A 17654-nucleotide genomic window follows, 5' to 3' on the forward strand; every position below is an offset into this window, starting at 1 on the left:
TAACCACACTCCTGTAGGCCTCATGATTCACCCAAGCTGCAAGGAAGCGAAAAGGCCTCTCCCCGGAGATCACACTCGGAACATTACACCTAACAATGATAGGGTTATGATCAGAGTACATCCTGGTTTGAACCTCAACAAACGCTTCAGGGAAGGCAAGCCTCGAGTCACTGTCCGCTAGAGCACGATCAAGCCTCTTAGAAATCCGAAGGGCTCCTCTCTCCATACGATGCCAAGTAAACTGACCTCCTTTAGCCTCAAGGTCAAGCATATCACAGTTCTCCAAAACAGAAGCAAAGCGAAGAGCTCTCCCTGGAAGGAAAGCACCCCCCCTCACCTCAGAAGGATAGAGAATCTCATTAAAATCGCCCACCGCGAGCCAAGGCTTAATAATACTAGGTCGAAGCTGTGAGAGATGATTCCACAGGACCTCCCGACGCACCACCACTGGGCTCGCATAGACCGCAGTACACGTCCACGCATAAGCCCCAATGGCTATATCAAAAGTAATTGCTTGAGCAAAAACATCAAAGACAGAAATATTAGCTTTAGAGTTCTCCTGAATAAGAACCCAAATTCCCCCACTATGGCCAATAGCCTCCACAATACACCCAGGAATGTAGCCCTGGCTTTTCCAAAACCTCTCCGTCCTCTGGAATTGACAATGAGTCTCAACCAAAATGACAAGGTCCGGTTTCTTAACGCGAATAAATTCCTTCAGAGCTAGTTTTGCATTTGCATTCATAGCTCCTCTAACATTCCACATAAAGATAATAATAAAGTCTTCAAACCCTATCATAGAAACCAATGGGGAGATGGGGACAAAGATCATACTAATGAGGTCTAGAAGAGGAGCCTGGGGATAGACTCTTTTCTCTCTCCCTGCAGAAACTGGCATCATTCTCCTTGGCCTGGCTTGCCCCTTCTGAGTTGGACTCCTTTGAGAATGGGAACTCAGGGGGTCTCACAAAAGAAGAGAGGTCACTCTTCTTATCTTTCCTGGCAAGAATACCCCCTAACACCACTGGACTAGTAGCAGAGAACGGCAAAATTTTAAAAGGTTGATGCCCAAAGGTGGGTGGATTCATTAACACATGCTGGAAATTACCCACCTGCCCCTGAAGGTCATCTTTAATAGCTTCTGAAATAATTACCTTATCAACACTTAATGCTTTCAGCCCTGGCCCACCATTTTGGATTTGTGGTAAAGAATTATTTTCCATAACTTCCTCCACGTCCTTAATAGGCGAGCACAAAATCTGGGGAATATTCTCCTCCAATTCACAATTATTAGTCTGAGGAATATTCCCCATAAGTACCTCATCATTGGTTGGCCCCACCACATTGATTCCTTCCTTATTTATAACCTCATCCAACACAATTATTTCATGATTGAGTGGCTTGTCTCCCATAATTTCACCACTCCTTTTATTGGTGCGAATCTCATCAAAATTTTGTTCCATAATCCCCTCACGAGTCTCCTTGGTCCCCAAGATATTGAAACGGGAACCAGATTTTGTTGCGGCCTTGTTCTTCGCTCCCCCCGGTAATGTCGCACCACCATCAAGTCCGTTGCGTTTCGGACGCCGCTGATCTCGCTTGACCACCATCCACTCCCCAAACGGTTCCGCCGTCGCCTCTGATTTCGCAGCAAGCTGCTGGGTTTCCGGGGCCACTTGGACGGAGCCTCCTGTCTCCACCGCCGTCGGGGCCAGTAGTGGGCACTGCTCCATCTTGTGGCCAAAACGACCGCAATGAAAGCAAATCATGTTTAATCCTTCATACTCAACCTGGAAGTCAAGATCAATCATGGAGAACTTGGCCACGAGCGTTTTCTGAAGATCAATTTCGATGCATAGGCGTGCAAACTTTCCCCGCTCCATTCCTGTTTTGGACTGAACCTGTGCCCTGCCTCCTTCACTCTCCCTGAGTGTACGTTCATCAATCTTCACCATTCTTCCTAGGTGAGAGCCAATACGCCACAACAGGTTCTTCTTGTAAATCTCAACTGGCAGCCCTGTCACTCGAACCCAAACAGCAGCACGCCCTAGAACTCCCGCCGCCGGCACAAACCCCGGTTTCCATTGTTGAATCACCAGACAGTGTCCTAGAATGGACCACGGGCCACCATCAAACACGTGCATGTAGTCCTCCAAGTTCACAAATCTGACAACGAAGAAATCCTGGTCCAGATCAATGACCTCCATTTCCCCAAAGGGTTGCCACATCTTGGCGAGACGAGCTTTCATGAAACTCAGACTCAGCCTTTTGCCAACCAGCTTGATAATGATCGACCTCCTCCAGGGTTTGCAGGCGTCACGATACTCTTTCTTTGTCAGTTTGATCACCGGGCACAGCGGGTCTCCTTCCTTGTCGTCCTGAAGCATCTCATCCTCCGACTCAGACTCTAAGCCCTCTTCGTCAGATTCCATGCCAAAACGATCCTCCAAAACCTCCTCCTCCAAACGCTCAACCTCGTTGATGCCGGAGCAGATGTCCTTATAGGAAAGTGGTTTCCTTAGCATCGCGTGCCCCGTCGCTGTCGCCGGAGCACCGCCAATCCCTCCTGGCTCCTTTCCAACAGTGCACTTTGCCTTATACACACTACGCCGGTGAAGGTCCTTCTCCTCTTTGGAAACTCCTCCGCCGTCATCGCCGCCAGAAAAAGAAACCCTAGCAGCGCTCATTTCAGAAAGAGAAAATTAAAATTGAGCGAGGTTTTATGTATTCTAAACTAATTAATTGATATTATTTTAGAAGATATAATTTTCAATTGATATATGTTTTAATTTTATATATTCTAAAATAATTGATTGATATTATTTTAAAAGATAAGATTTGGTCTTTTAATTTATTTTAAATTTATTTTTAGAATATATTAATTAATTTTATTGAATTTTGAATTTTTTTATTAATTCGGGATTTTATGAGTTTTTATTGTGATCTGCTAGATTTTGTTAGTTTTTATCTATTTTATTTAGTACCTTTTTTAATATTAGATTTGATTGAGATTTAGGTTGTTTATTTCTTAATTTTATTTTAATTTATCTTATTATTTATTTAATTTTAATTTCAGGAAATATTTTATTTTATTTTAGATTTCTTTTTAGAGTATAAATGAATTTTTATGGTATTTTTATTGAACTTTCATATTTTTATGATTTTGAAACGTAGAAGAGAGCAGAGGGAAAACCAAAACACGGCAAATATACAACCCGATGGTCCACCAGTACACTCCATTTGCGAAGTTGGTGCCCTCAGCGAGGATGAAAACAATTCCGCTTCGGGTACGTTCTATCCGTAGTTATTCTAATAATCAATTAATAAATCGATGTTACGTTGCGTTCGATAGCCATGATTACGCGTTAACTTCTTTCATCTAACTGCATAACTAATTGGGTTACAACTTGATTCATTTCAGATAACGACCGTACAGAGGTTGAAGATAATGACTCCGATTCAGAACCAATTCCTGAGATCCCGGCTAACATTGCTGTTTTGCTCAAGATCGCAGAAGATACCGGTACGTACTGTGATAAAACTATTTATTCTTTTATTACTAATATGCCTTTATAATCGATCAACGTTTATTAAGATAGGGTTAAACATTTGAGTCCAATTGCAGAGATTCTTGACCTCGGCGATCCGACATGTGTTTGTTTCTAATGCAACGCTTTAATGTGGGATGATGAGAAATCCGGCAAGGTAAAAAGCACCGGATCTGCTGCATTTTCTTTGTGTTGTCTGAAGGGCAAGGTTGATCTTCCGTATCTTCCAAAACCGGCGAAACTTCTTCGTCATTTGTGGACACACGAAGATCCTAGGTCCAACAATTTTAAGGACAACATAAGGGTGTACAACAGCATGTTTGCTTTTACTTCTATGGGCGGAAAGGTCCATAATTCTATAAATGACGGCGGTGGACCGCCCAAATTTATTCTAAGCGGGCAAAATTATCACAGGATCGGCAGTTTGGTTCCGCGGGAAGGCCAGACACCTAAATTTGCCCAACTATATATATACGACACACGAAATGAAAATACAAATAGGGTGAAAAATCTAAGGTGTGAATTGCCTTCAAGTCTTTTTTTTTTCCTTCCCGTGTCTATTTATCCGTCCTTTTTAAATTACATATCTTCCAATATTTGTAACTATATGTTTCTCTGTTGTGTAGCTCAAATGGGAGAGGGGCAGGACTTGATGCCTCATTGGTTGAAGACCTCAAACGGATGTTAGACAAGCATAAAGTGCTTGCCGGTGCCTTCAGGCGCGTCAGAGATTATTTAGAGTCCAATGGAACAACGCAGCTGTCTATCCGTCTTTTCAGGGCCAGAGGAAAAGACCCTAAGACTTATAACATGCCTACCGCGGATGAGGTGGCAGCTTTGATTGTGGGGGACCTTGACGATATGCAGGTTGGGAGGGATGTCGTTGTTAAGATGAATGACGGTAACCTGAAAAAGATACATGAAACACATGCTGCTTTCATTCCTCTTCAGTACCCGCTTCTTTTCCCGTATGGTGAAGACGGATTTCGAGAAGATATCCCCATCAGTGAGTTGTTCAGGAACATGGGAAGCTATAAGAGACATAACGTTTCTATGAGGCAATTTATTTCTTTTCGCCTTCAGGAGAGGAACAATGAGTTCGGAAATGTTGTCAATGCTAAAAGGTTGTTTCAACAGTTTGTCGTCGACACGTTTACCATGATTGAAGCTACCAGGCTCTCTTACATTCAGCGGAATCAAGAATTGATTAGAACAAACTATTTAAATGGTATTGCGGAAGCCATCGACAAGGGGGAGACAGACCCCTCATCTGTTGGAAAGCGAGTTATTTTGCCACCGGCTTTTACCGGGGGACGTCGCTATATGTTTAACAATTGCCAGGATGCAATGGCCATATGCAAGAAATTTGGCTACCCGGACCTCTTCATAACATTCACTTGCAATTCAGCTTGGTGTGAAATACAAAGGTTTCTACAACCTAGGAATCTCAAGCCGGAGGACCGACCCGACATTTGTGTCCGTGTTTTCAAAATGAAGCTTGATAGACTCATGTCTGATTTAAGAAAAGGGAAAATATTCGGTGCTTCTGATGCAGATATGTCGTGCCCAAGATTTTTATACCTCGAATCTCCAATTTAAAACATCACTAATAGCATGCGAGCTTTGTACATAACGAGCTGAATTTGAGATTTCATATTTTCCCGCAGGAATGCACACAATAGAGTTCCAGAATAGGGGTTTGCCGCACGCGCATATCCTTTTGTGGCTGAAACCACAGCATAAAATCAAAACAGGAGATGACATAGACAAGCACATATCAGCAGAGCTTCCTGACCCCAAGCTATATCCGAAGTTGTACAAGGCGGTTTCGTCTTACATGATTCACGGGCCGTGTGGTCCAATTGATCCGAAATCTGTTTGCATGGTGGACGGCAAGTGCTCTAAGCATTTTCCGAAAAAATTCCAGAACTGCACCATTATTGATGACGATGGATTCCCAATATATAAGAGAAGGACCACTAGAATTACCGTCACGAAAAAAGGTGTTCCTCTTGACAATGGGTTTGTTGTTCCGTACAATCCTAAACTTTTAATGAAGTATCAGGGTCACATCAATGTTGAGTACTACAACAAGTCAAATGCTATCAAATATCTGTTTAAGTATATCAACAAAGGACCTGATAGGGTCAATGTCCAAATATCAAAAGATGGTGGAGGTCCAGACAAGTCACAGGTGCAAGACGAGATAAAACAGTATTACGACTGCAGGTAATTTTAAATCGTTGGTCCTGTTATAGATCTACTGAATTTATCGCACATCAAATGATAATTCCAAATTGTTGGTGCGAAATGCAGGTACTTAACTCCATGTGAGGCGGCGTGGAGGACTTTCAAATTTGATATACACGACATGTGGCCGCCAGTTGTCAGGTTAGGATTCCATCTCCCTAACCAGCAAAGGGTACTATTCAAAGAATCCGACGACTTGGAAGAGGTTGTTCAAAAATGCTCCAGGAAGGAAACCAAATTTTTGGCATGGATGAAAGCCAACAAGCGATACCCAGAGGGGAGGAATCTCACTTATGCAGAGTTCCCATCTAAATTTGTATACAGGAAAGGCGCCCATGAATGGGTCCCTAGAAAAAGGGGCCTCTCGCTCGGAAGAGTGCAATATATTGCTCCTGGAATGGGCGAGGTGTATTACATGAGGGTTCTGCTGACGCGTCAAAGAGGTTGTGACAGCTTTGAGAGCATAAGGACCGTTAAAGGAATTGCCTATCCCACATTCCACGATGCATGCGAAGCTATGAGGTTAATGGACGATGACAGGGAGTATATCGATGGAATTGGTGACGTAAGTGTGCTGGGATCTGGAGCTTATTTGAAGAATTTGTTTACTAGAATCCTGACCACAAACGCAATGAGCAGGCCGAAAGAAGTTTGGGAAAAAACATGGAGGATTCTGAGTGATGGAATTCTGTACGAAAGGAGGAAAGCTCTTAATATTCCAGGTGCTTTATCCCTAAAAATTACGTTACCTGCCTTAATCTTATTTTTATTAATTTAATTTTCCGTGCTATTAAATCCTCACTTCATGCGTGATGCAGATCTCCAAATCGACGACGACGAGCTGATGAATCTGTGCCTGATTGAAATTGAAAAGGAGCTGCAGTGCAATGCCAGATCTCTAAAAGATTTCCCGTCTTTGCCGTATCCTACTTTTGCGGAAATTATGAATTTTGAGAATAAGTTCGTTGCGGACGAGCTCAACTACAACAAGGAAGAGATGAGCAAAATTCATGAGGAGTTGGTCCGTTCACTTACCGGCGAACAGAAGGCTGCGTATAAGAAGGCGTTGGATGTCGTCATGTCTAATAAGGGAGGGTTCTTTTTCCTTTACGGTTTTGGTGGAACCGGTAAGACTTTCGTGTGGAACACATTGTCTGCCGCTGTGCGATCTAAAGGTTTAATTGTTTTAAATGTTGCCTCCAGTGGGATAACTTCTTTACTGTTGCCCGGAGGGAGAACTGCCCATTCCAGATTCTCAATACTCATCTCAATAAACGAAGTCTCCACGTGCAACCTTCGTCAGGGGTCGCCTAAAGCTGAATTGCTCCAAAATGCGAGTCTTATTATTTGGGATGAGGCGCCAATGATGAACAAACATTGCTTTGAAGCGTTGGACAGGTCATTGAATGACGTTATGAAAACAAGAGCAAATTACGGCAACGACAAGAGCAAATTACGGCAACGACAGGCCTTTCGGGGGTAAGGTTGTCGTACTGGGAGGGGACTTCAGGCAAATTCTTCCGGTTATTTCAAAGGGAAGCAGGGCTAATATGGTGGGGTCGACCGTCACTTCGTCCTACTTATGGAAATATTGCAAGGTCATGAAACTGACGGTGAACATGAGATTACAAAGCGCCTCATCCTCAGCGTCTGCTGTAGAGATAAGAGAGTTCGCTCAGTGGATTCTTAAGGTGGGCGACGGAACGGTTGACACCATCGACGAGGATGAGACCACGATTGAGATTCCGTCGGATTTGTTGATCAGACAGGGTCCCGATCCTCTTCTTGAGTTGGTCAATTTTGCTTATCCGGACTTAGTGGCGAACTTGGAAAGCGATTCGTACTTCCAGGAAAGGACGATTCCCGCCCCTACACTCGAGAGCGTTGAGCAAGTCAACAACTACATCCTGTCAAAGCTTCCTGGTGTCGAGAGAGAGTACTTGAGCTACGATACCCCGTGTAGGTCAGATGAGGATTCCGAGGTTCACGCGGAGTGGTTCACCTCTGAGTTTTTAAACGACGTTCAGTGCTCGGGAATTCCAAACCACAGACTGATATTGAAAGAAAGGGTTCCGATCATGCTTCTACGAAACATAGACCAAGCCGGCGGTCTGTGTAATGGGACCCGGTTGAGGGTCACTCATCTTACTCAGTATATAATTGTTGCGACTGTTTTATCAGGAATCAGGCTGGGGAAAACTGAGTACATTCCGAGGATAACCTTAACGCCTTCTGACTCTGGTCTTCCATTCAAGTTCTCTCGAAGGCAGTTTCCGGTGACTTTATGCTTCGCGATGACTATAAACAAGAGTCAGGGTCAGTCCCTTTCTCATGTCGGTTTGTACCTTCCGAGGCCTGTGTTTACTCATGGACAGTTGTATGTCGCTCTCTCAAGGGTGAAGTCTAGAAAAGGACTGAAGGTGCTCATTGTTGTCGAGCAAGGGGTGGTTTCCACATCCACGCGCAATGTTGTGTACAAAGAAGTTTTTGAGAACGTGTGAGCGGAAATTGACGCGCGTAATCGCGCTCACTGCAGAGTAACTCGACGACTGTTTATTATGCACCGTAAAACAGTCCCAATATATGTTTTGGAGAATTTGAGGTTTCGTTAACCAATCTTCTTAATAGTTAATCAGTCGTTAGCTTCGCATTTCAGACACTTCTATTTCATCTTTGTTTATTAGTTATTTAACTGCATGAGTTTCAAACAAGTGATTCAATTTAAGACTTTTCCGCCACTATGCTCAGCGTATCGGACACTTCAATTTCATCCGTTGTTTAATATATTTTAAATAATCAACGTATTGACTCATGTATAAAAAAAAACGTATTGATTGATGTATCCAATACGACAAATCCGTCCCCTTATATGTTTTGGAGAATTTCAGATTTCGTTAACCAATCTTTTTATTAATTAAGCAATCGTTTGCATCGCATTTCAGACTCTTATATTAAACTTTGTTTATTATATTTTAAAAAATTAATGTATTACTTTACGTATAAAATACGACATATGTATTCCCCGTGCATCGCACGGGTAAAAAAACACTAGTATTTTTAATTTAGTTAATTTTTATTGTTTATCACGTGTCACAACTAAGTGAAAAACATTGATTACAAATATTGATTTTTTTAATAGTAATAGATTAATTTTTTTATTTTCATCTCCTATTATTTAAAACTACTTATCTACTTATATAATAATTTATAATTCAAATATAAAGTACTTTTGAAATAATAATATTCTTAATTTAGTTAACTTTAATTGTTAATTATCACGTGTCACAACTAAGTGAAAACCAATCGGTTAACTGCATAGTTTTTATTTAAAATATAGGGCATCTTCAAAACAATAAAATAGGCTAATTAATAAAATTTAAATTAATTTTATTTATTTTAAAATATAGACTCATTCATGAAAATGTAAAGAAATTAAATTTAATAGAATGATCAATTTTAAATGTATTTTTTATTCAAATATAAATCTGATACATTTTTCCTTATCATATCCTGTTCTTATCATGTGCACCTCAAACACAGGATATGATAAGAGTCTATCCTGCTCTTATCCTATTCTGTTGATATCATGTTCACATATCATATCCTATCATATCCTATCCTGACCACCAAACGAGCCCTAAGGGTTCAAAATAAAATAGGGGGACCAAGATCAAATAATATAGCATGTCTATATTAAGGGTGTGTCCCTTTATTAGAATTTGGAAGGTATATATGTACCCAAAAAAGTTTGTTCAAGAGTTTATGATTATCTTTCATATATAAGTGCTATTCGGATTCAACTGTAAATTGTTGAGAAGTTTCGTATTGACTATGTATATTGTCAAGATGATTTTATATATGTGAAGACAATCATCGCCTCTTAAGTTAGTTTGTGTGGTAGAGTTATGTCTCTCAAATTCTAATATAATATTAGACTATTAGAGCATATCCGAAACCTGTTTAGTGGAAACCATCAGTGTATGTACCACTCTCAGATGTTCATTCTTTCACATTTCACACTCTAGATGTTCAGCCTTAGGATATTCTACACAAGTGTGCTATGAAGCACAGACTCTGACACGAACACCGGACACGACACGACACATATACCGCGACACTTATGTGTAAATATATATATATATATATATATATATATATATATCCCCTGATATTTTTTTATAATTGTTTTGATGTTTTCTTTGTAAAAAGACTAATTATCTACAAAAAAGAGCTAATCTATGCCTTTGACTCTAGTTCTTCAAGTGATAAATGAGCAATTTCTTTCATGTTTCACTCTTAAAAATTATATGTTTTTTGAAAATACAATTGTCCTAGAGGTGTTCAACCAATAAGAGATGTCGACTCAAGTGTATGAGCCGCAAAAAAATACTTTTTTTAACCGGACACCGCTAGATAGTGTCTAACACGTGTCGTATAAGTGTTGTACGGGTGTTGGTATTGTGTCTGTGTCCGACACTGAGACACGTCATATGTGAGAAGTGTCCGCGCTTCATAGCGCGCGTGAAATGATGTGTTAAAAGTCTAACATTAATTAAATATATGACTGAAATAACCCTGATATTATATTATGAAAAGATAATCTTCACCTAAAACTAGCTTTTGAAGTAGAGTTGAATCTCTCATATTCTAATACTCTCTCGTCTCTACCTCCACAACTGCGTGTAGAATTCAGTTACAAACAGGCTGGACTTAAATCTGGAAAAGCATAATTTATATTTGGTCAACAAAAAGAGTTGTAGGCTTTTTAGATTATGGGCTGAAGGCCCTCGAAAAAAATATTATTTTCGCTTTTCTCTATATATCTTTGACCAAAAATTATTATAATTAAAATTATTTAGTTTGACAAAAATAAAACATATTAAGGGAACAAATTGTCGTCATTACTCAAGAGTCAAGACTCGTTAAAATCTCTCTAATTCAACAGATATATTTTTAGCTTTAAAAAACTAAAAAGGAATTTTGGTATTAAACCAAATGATGGGCCTTTGTTTTTGTGCTTAAAAGATAAAATTTATTGTGTTGGGCTCAACAAATAATTAAATGTAGACACTTACAAAATGTTTTGTGCTAGAGACTCATCAGATCTAAACTAATATTCGAGCAAACCCTAACAGAGCACAAATAAATAAAGATGATGTAATAATTGTGTACCTATATTATTAATGAGTAAAAAGCTAACTAGTACAATGGAGGTCGGAGGACCTCTCTTTTTTATAGTGGGTGGATTTATGATCCTATAAAAATTTGGGGAATTGAGCCTAACATTCAAGCACATTTCCCAATACAAGTAAGTGAAATAGCCTAAATCCAACGTATGAGCGGGTAATTATCTCTGCCTAACCAAGATTGTCGTATGCTGGCGACCATGTCCTTGTCGAGAGCCCGCCCGTGACGATCCTAAGGTCTTCTATTTGAATCTCGCTTGTATTTATAGCGGGTCCTAGACTTGTGAAGGACTCGCTCAACCCACAAAGGTATCAGGAATATTTCAAGATAATGAACCATTTTAGAAAACTAAATAATGATAAAACTTCATAAGTCATAACTCAATGAGGAAACTTGATAGCAATGAAAACTTTGAAAAACCAAATGAGTTGACGTAATAGTTGAAGGTTTGAAATTTAAATTTTTGTGAATAGAGAAAACTCATTAATGAGCTCTCTACCGCTTAGATAGTGATTGTGGGACGAGAAATTAGTATACACTGCAGGGCCGAAAGGGAAAGATTAAATAGGAATAAACAAGACATGCAATGGAGGATTGATCCACGTGGTGTGGGCCGTGGAATTACGATGAGTGGCGAAGAAAGTGACAACGACGGAGATTTGGGGATGATGAGAAGATTGAGATAGATGAGGTTCCCGCTGCAGCATGGGCGCCCCATCCCATCATCGCCACCACACAGATAGTGTTCATAGAATTACACACAGATCGCCATTTCAATCCATTTTCCATTTCCATCACCATGCCCACCACCTTGTTACTCTACCCTAACCCCTTACACCTTAAATGGAAACACCAATTGCCTCTTCAACCACCACACCACCACCGCACTCACCACCACACCTTCTTCCCAAAACCCTACAAATTCACATCAATACAACTCCCCGCCGCCGCACGCAACACCATCAAATGCCTCTCATCGCAAACGCCCACCCCCAAATCCACTCTCGAGGCTCTCGCCACCAAACTCTGGAACTTTTTCCGGAAACCCGCCGTCGCTGCGGTCCTAGTAGGGCTGCTCTTGATGTACGATCCTAACTCCGCCGCGTTAGCGGCATCTGGAGGTCGAGTTGGTGGGAGATCGTTCTCTTCTTCATCTTCTTCTTCGTCGAGGAGTTATTCAGTGCCGAATCCATCGCCGGGATTCTCTTACTCGGCGCCGTATTACGGGCCTTCTCCGTTCAGTGGTGGGTTTTACATGGGGCCTGCTGTTGGGGTCGGAGTGGGTGCTGGCTCAAGCTTCTTTCTCATCTTGGTGGGATTTGCTGCTTTTATTTTGGTTTCTGGGTTTCTTTCGGATCGTTCTGAAGGTAGTGTGCTCACTGCTGCTGAAAAAACCACCGTGCTTAAGCTTCAGGTGTGTGTGTTCAACTTTTGTAGAATTAGCTACTTTCTTTGCTGCTTGCTTTCTGCCATTGACATAAACTTCCATTGTGCTATGCTTTGCATGTTTCTGATGGTATTGTTGCTTTTGTGTTTGAAAGCTGAAGAAACTATGCTTTTACTTTTACATGTTCAAGTAGGCTGGGGAGGTTACTTGAAGCAACATTTTGCTACTTGGGGTGGGGGGTATTTGTTGTTATTTTAATTGGATTTAGAAGGCTTGTTCTTGTTGGTGTCTTGTTAGCTACCGGTACCGTGGCTTGGTCAGTGTCAGTTTATTCATGATTCTGAAATCTCCTGTGAATTTCAATCGAGGTGTTGTTCTTCTAGGCTTGGCTGTTGACTTGTTATGAATGTGTTTTTAACACTTTCTGTACTCCAATATACTATGTATAAAGTTCTGCTTCTGCTTCATCTAGTGTCAAACGTTTCTTATTTCACAAGCGAATATGAGGTTGAAATCCCATATGAGATTTGTGGAATGCAATTTTGAATGAGATGAAGGTGTTGGGGAAACGGAAACAAGTCATAGCTGTGGTATGGGTAGGGCTGATGTTAAATAGGTGCAGATAGTCAGATACTTATCTGGAGGTTAAATGGGTGCAGACACTTATCTCTGCAAACTCCGTGTGAGTTATTCAGTTCTGTGGCCAGGACATCCTCCACCCATAGCCCCACCTCGGGCTTCTCTTTATCCACCCCATATTATGCGCCTTCTCTGTTCAGTGGGATTTACATTGGCTGTTCTGTAAGGTTTCGAGTGCGTGCAGGCTCAGTTTTGTTGCGTTTATTTTGGTTCCCAGGTTTCTTTCAGATCAGTGTGAGCATAGTTTACGCACTGCCACCAAGAAACACACCATGCTCAAATGATCAAGTTTTCACATAAATAAAAAATTTCAATTATTAGCACTTTCGTTTATAGTTTCGTTCCTGATTGATTGCTTGCATTAGCAAAATCATTTTTGCCCCATGTGCCTTCAATAAATTGTGTCAGTATTGTTTCTTAGCTGAAGTTATGCATTGCTATTTGTTTTTTTTCTCACTATTGTATACATTGTTTGTATAGATGTAGGAAACCTTACCTTTTAGGTCAGGATCTATCTATATTAACTACGTTTAGAAGCCTTATTTGTCAGCTTCTTGTGAGCTACCATTAAACAGCACAATCAGGGTATAGGGTAACCTAGTGCTAGAGGTCCAACCTAGGTCTATCGTATGCAGCTTTAACTTGCATTTGCAAGAGGCTAACACCATGAATCAAATCTATGATCTCTTAGTCACATGGCAGCAACTTCAACCATTGCATAGCGCAATCAGTTTCAATTTATTCATTATTCTTAAATCTTTGGTAAATTTCATAATTTCAATGGATGTGTTGTACTTTTAGGTTGGGTTATTGGGGATGGGTCGCTCACTTCAAAAGGATCTGAATAGGATTGCACAAGTTGCAGATACATCATCCCCAGAAGGTTTGAATTATGTATTGACAGGTGAAACTCCTAGATATGCCATTTTTTTTTCACTTGTTCTTATTTATTTATTTTTAAAATCACATGTGTTATTCATTTTAATGTTTACTATCTTGTGTGAGAAGAATTACTGGTATACGTAAGTATAAATTAGTGCTTCACGGTGTTAGTTAAGGGCTTTAGAGTTTAAATTACACACTTCGCATAATCCTGCTGAAAATATGCTATTGGAGAACATTTTGTCCACTGTTCCACCATAACATCTTCAATGAAAGTAAAAGAAATTCCTGGAGATTAGTGTCAGATGGATCACGGAAGTTCACTTTATGTGAGCATTGTTCTAAGCCTTGAGGTTTATATCGCATGAAGCTTTGCTTTTAAGCATTGAATATACACATCCATTCAAAATCAAGATTAAAGTTTCTATATTTTTTTTTTTACTATTTATGACTTTGTCAATAGTGTGGATGAATCTGGAAAATGACTTGAGGGTCAAATCTATTGTTAAGGAAATGTAGAAAATATTGAAAAGAAATATTTTCATTAAATATCGTTGAAAGTCGGAATTGGAATCGTGGGCTTCTCTCTTGCACATTGGGCCTTGGAGTATGGTTCATCCTTTTCTTTTTGGCCGAACAAACATTGAGGCCCATGTTCACATTCTCCACTCTGATCCTTTTCCCTTTCTCCGCTTTGGGTGAGAAGATGCTCCATTAGTTGCAGGGACTCTATTGCTGCTATCATTTTGCTCGAGGCTCTTCCACCTTCGCCTCCAACCCCTCCAATTGTGCCTCCAAGTCCCTGTTTTTCACAGACCTGTCCCACCCGTTTTTTAACACGCATCAGTGCACTCTGCTGCCCACAGCTCCTTGATCGGAGCTTTGATAAAAGTTTAATGGACCAGTTGATAGAAATGAGTCAGATTTAGCACACAATTGGAATCTGTTTTATTGTATCAGCCCTTGTAATTCTGTTCTATTGTGGGGACAGAGTAGGTAGATGATGGAACACTCTTGAATAGTTACAATATCTGTCTGGTATTTGAAAGACCAGTATGCTCCTCCCAAAGATCCTGATAACAATCTGAATGATTAGACCCTTCGCTCTCTCATATACTCTTCCTATTTATAGTCATCATGCATTTTTCACTAATCCAACCAACTAACTATTATTTTATTAACTAACTATACCTAACATAATGTAGCTTAAAGCAACATGGCTGTATGATCTACTTTCTATTCTAATTACTTTCTTATTTATTTTCTGTTACAGAGACGACACTGGCTTTGCTTCGGCATCCTGATTACTGTATCTCGGCATATTCATCTGTAAGTGACTTCAATCTCGACGAGCCTTGCATAATTGCATTGGCTTCTTGACATTTTTCAACCAAGTGATATTGTGTAGATTGTTGAAAACTTGACATTAAATTACCACACCTTATTTATTGTTGTGGTAGATGAGATCTTATGACACAAATTTCCACCTTAATATTTCTTGATTGCCACTTCAGTTAAAAGCTAAAGTAATAAAGTGGCGAGAGAGCTTCCATTTAAATAAATATTAAAGCTTCTTTGCCCTATTGGTTTTGAGAAAACACAAGCTTAAAGCTTTATGTTATAACAGAGTAGTAATTTTTTTTTCTTTTGGGTCACAAAATATATTACTTGCCTTTAACAGTATCTGATATCCACTAGAAAACATTAATTATTTACTTTTAGAGTTTACAATCAGTGTAAAATCTTTCCAAGCTTGTATTTTTCAATTATATATACCTTACTAGAAACTTTGGCTGTGGTAGAAGAACTAATCTTATACAAGTTAGGGAAGTAGCAATCATGTATTTCCTTATACTTCTGCAGGTGGATGTAAAACGGAGTATAGAAGATGGGGAGAAACGTTTTAATCAACTTTCAATTGAAGAGCGGGGAAAATTTGATGAAGAGACACTGGTCAATGTTAATAACATAAAGAGGCAAAGCACAAGAAGCCAGAGAGCGAATGGGTTCAGCAATGAATACATAGTGGTAAACCTTTCTTAGTGTTTTCATTCAACATGATGCATTCCTGCACACATTTTGCTGGTCCATATTTTCACTATATACTTCAAAAGTAATATTGGAAGCAATGGAACTTAACAAAATCTAATTATTACAAGTTAACATGTCTTAGGTGATTTGACCTACAAGTAATCATTTAAGGTTCCTCTTCCGTTTTCAAACATCCAGGTTTATCTAGATATTGACATCAATATCTAGAAAAGAAGATATTTTTCTATCCAAAAAAATAATATAGAAAAGAAAGTATAGAGAATGTTTGGATTATGTTGTCCTGAATTCATCATCTGTAGATTTGACCTTCCTCGTTGGAATAATTTACAAACCATGGACGATGGTTCCTGTGATTATTTTCGAAGACGAAGGTTGTTGACATGCTTGGTCAATGTCAGAGATCATCTTGTTATAAGAAAAATAGCATAAAGAATTGCTACCACCATTTATTGGAAAAAGCAACCCAATAGAATTTTTTTATAGTCATTGCTCCAATGAGAAATACAAAGAAGTCACAAGAAAACGAATAGAGAGAGAAATGATCTGAACTACTTTTGGAATACAAAATTTACTCTCTTCAGCAAAAAAAAGGAAATAGATCGTGAATTGTGAAATGGACAAACAATTTGTTTCTAAGATGTAGATTTTTAGTGTGCAATATATAGGGATACAAGTATTCTTTATTTCCAACTTCCTCTCTTTATGGCTCAAAAGAGCGAAGTTCCACTGGGGCAGTTCAGATAACTTCTAATCCCCATTCTTATGTATCAGATAACAATCTTGGCAGCTGCCGAAGGAGAACATAAACTTCCTAGCATCAATGGGAGTGGAAACTTGAAGGATGCTTTACAGAAACTTGGATCCATTCCTTCAAGCAGATTATTGGTAATTATCAATAATATTCTTTTGTCGTTTTTTTTGTCATCATTTTATTATAGCATATTTGGATCAACTTTTCTTTTCCTAGAATCAATTTTGAAATCCAGAAGTTACTCATAGAAACTTCTATTCATAATTGATTTTAACTTTTCAGTTGTAGTAGGATTTCCAAACAAGCAAAAACATACATAGTCTTTTTGAAACGATATCATTGTGTGCTTGAATCATTTGCAGGCCGTTGAGGTGTTATGGACCCCACAGAATGAGAATGATACTCTCTCCGAACGGGAGTTACTTGAAGACTACCCACTTTTGCGGCCTCTGTAAATTGTGATGGTGTGCTTGCTTCTGCTTCTTGCCTCTTGGAGTTATGAGTTACTGGGTTGTGATTGCGTAGTTGAGAATCATCTATACTGATACTGAAATAATCACGTTAAAACTATTGTTATTCCGGCACTACTCAATCTGCAAGGTTGTAGTTAGCTGCGACCAATATGAGTAGTGATTTTGTGTCACTATATCTAAAAGTTCAGTGATACAAGTTGTACAAATTACCAGTAGGATCAATTCTATAGATTATATAGAACATGTACAAATAGAATTTTGTTAGTACTTAAATTGAAATTGTTGTCTCTCTGTTGAGAAAATGCTCTGCTATTAACTTCGGTGGACTTTTCCATAATTTGTTCGTGCAAGTTATTGGAATACATACTCTAGAAAATTTGAGTATTGCAAATTTCATTTATAGAACAAAATTGTAATGTTTATTTGTCTTTTTAGTATATGTCTTGACAGAAGCCAATATCTACCTTGTAAGCTGGTTTGAACAA

General features: G+C 39.4%; 1 protein-coding gene and 1 pseudogene across 1 annotated transcript; both read left to right on the forward strand.

The window, feature by feature from the left end:
* Window positions 1-3157: 3157 nt before the first annotated feature.
* LOC130726907 (uncharacterized) lies at window positions 3158-8299 on the forward strand (annotated as a pseudogene).
* Window positions 8300-11588: 3289 nt separating this feature from the next.
* On the forward strand, window positions 11589-17603 carry LOC130731248 (uncharacterized). Its single transcript, XM_057583475.1, has 6 exons — window positions 11589-12399; window positions 13813-13915; window positions 15167-15222; window positions 15757-15921; window positions 16717-16830; window positions 17059-17603. The coding sequence occupies exons 1-6, from the start codon at window positions 11785-11787 to the stop codon at window positions 17149-17151; spliced, it is 1146 nt and encodes a 381-aa protein (XP_057439458.1). The 5' UTR covers window positions 11589-11784; the 3' UTR covers window positions 17152-17603.
* Window positions 17604-17654: the final 51 nt, after the last annotated feature.

The sequence above is a fragment of the Lotus japonicus genome, chromosome 1 (assembly GCF_012489685.1).
Source record: "Lotus japonicus ecotype B-129 chromosome 1, LjGifu_v1.2".
Classification (NCBI taxonomy): Eukaryota; Viridiplantae; Streptophyta; class Magnoliopsida; order Fabales; family Fabaceae; genus Lotus; species Lotus japonicus.

Excerpts from the sequence above, each read along its gene's own strand:
- LOC130731248 (XM_057583475.1), top strand. The coding sequence starts at position 11,785 with ATGCCCACCACCTTGTTACTCTACCCTAACCCCTTACACCTTAAATGG. Across the intron at positions 15,223-15,756 it reads GTATCTCGGCATATTCATCT|GTGGATGTAAAACGGAGTAT; the intron begins GTAAGTGACTTC and ends ATACTTCTGCAG. Across the intron at positions 15,922-16,716 it reads TCAGCAATGAATACATAGTG|ATAACAATCTTGGCAGCTGC; the intron begins GTAAACCTTTCT and ends CTTATGTATCAG.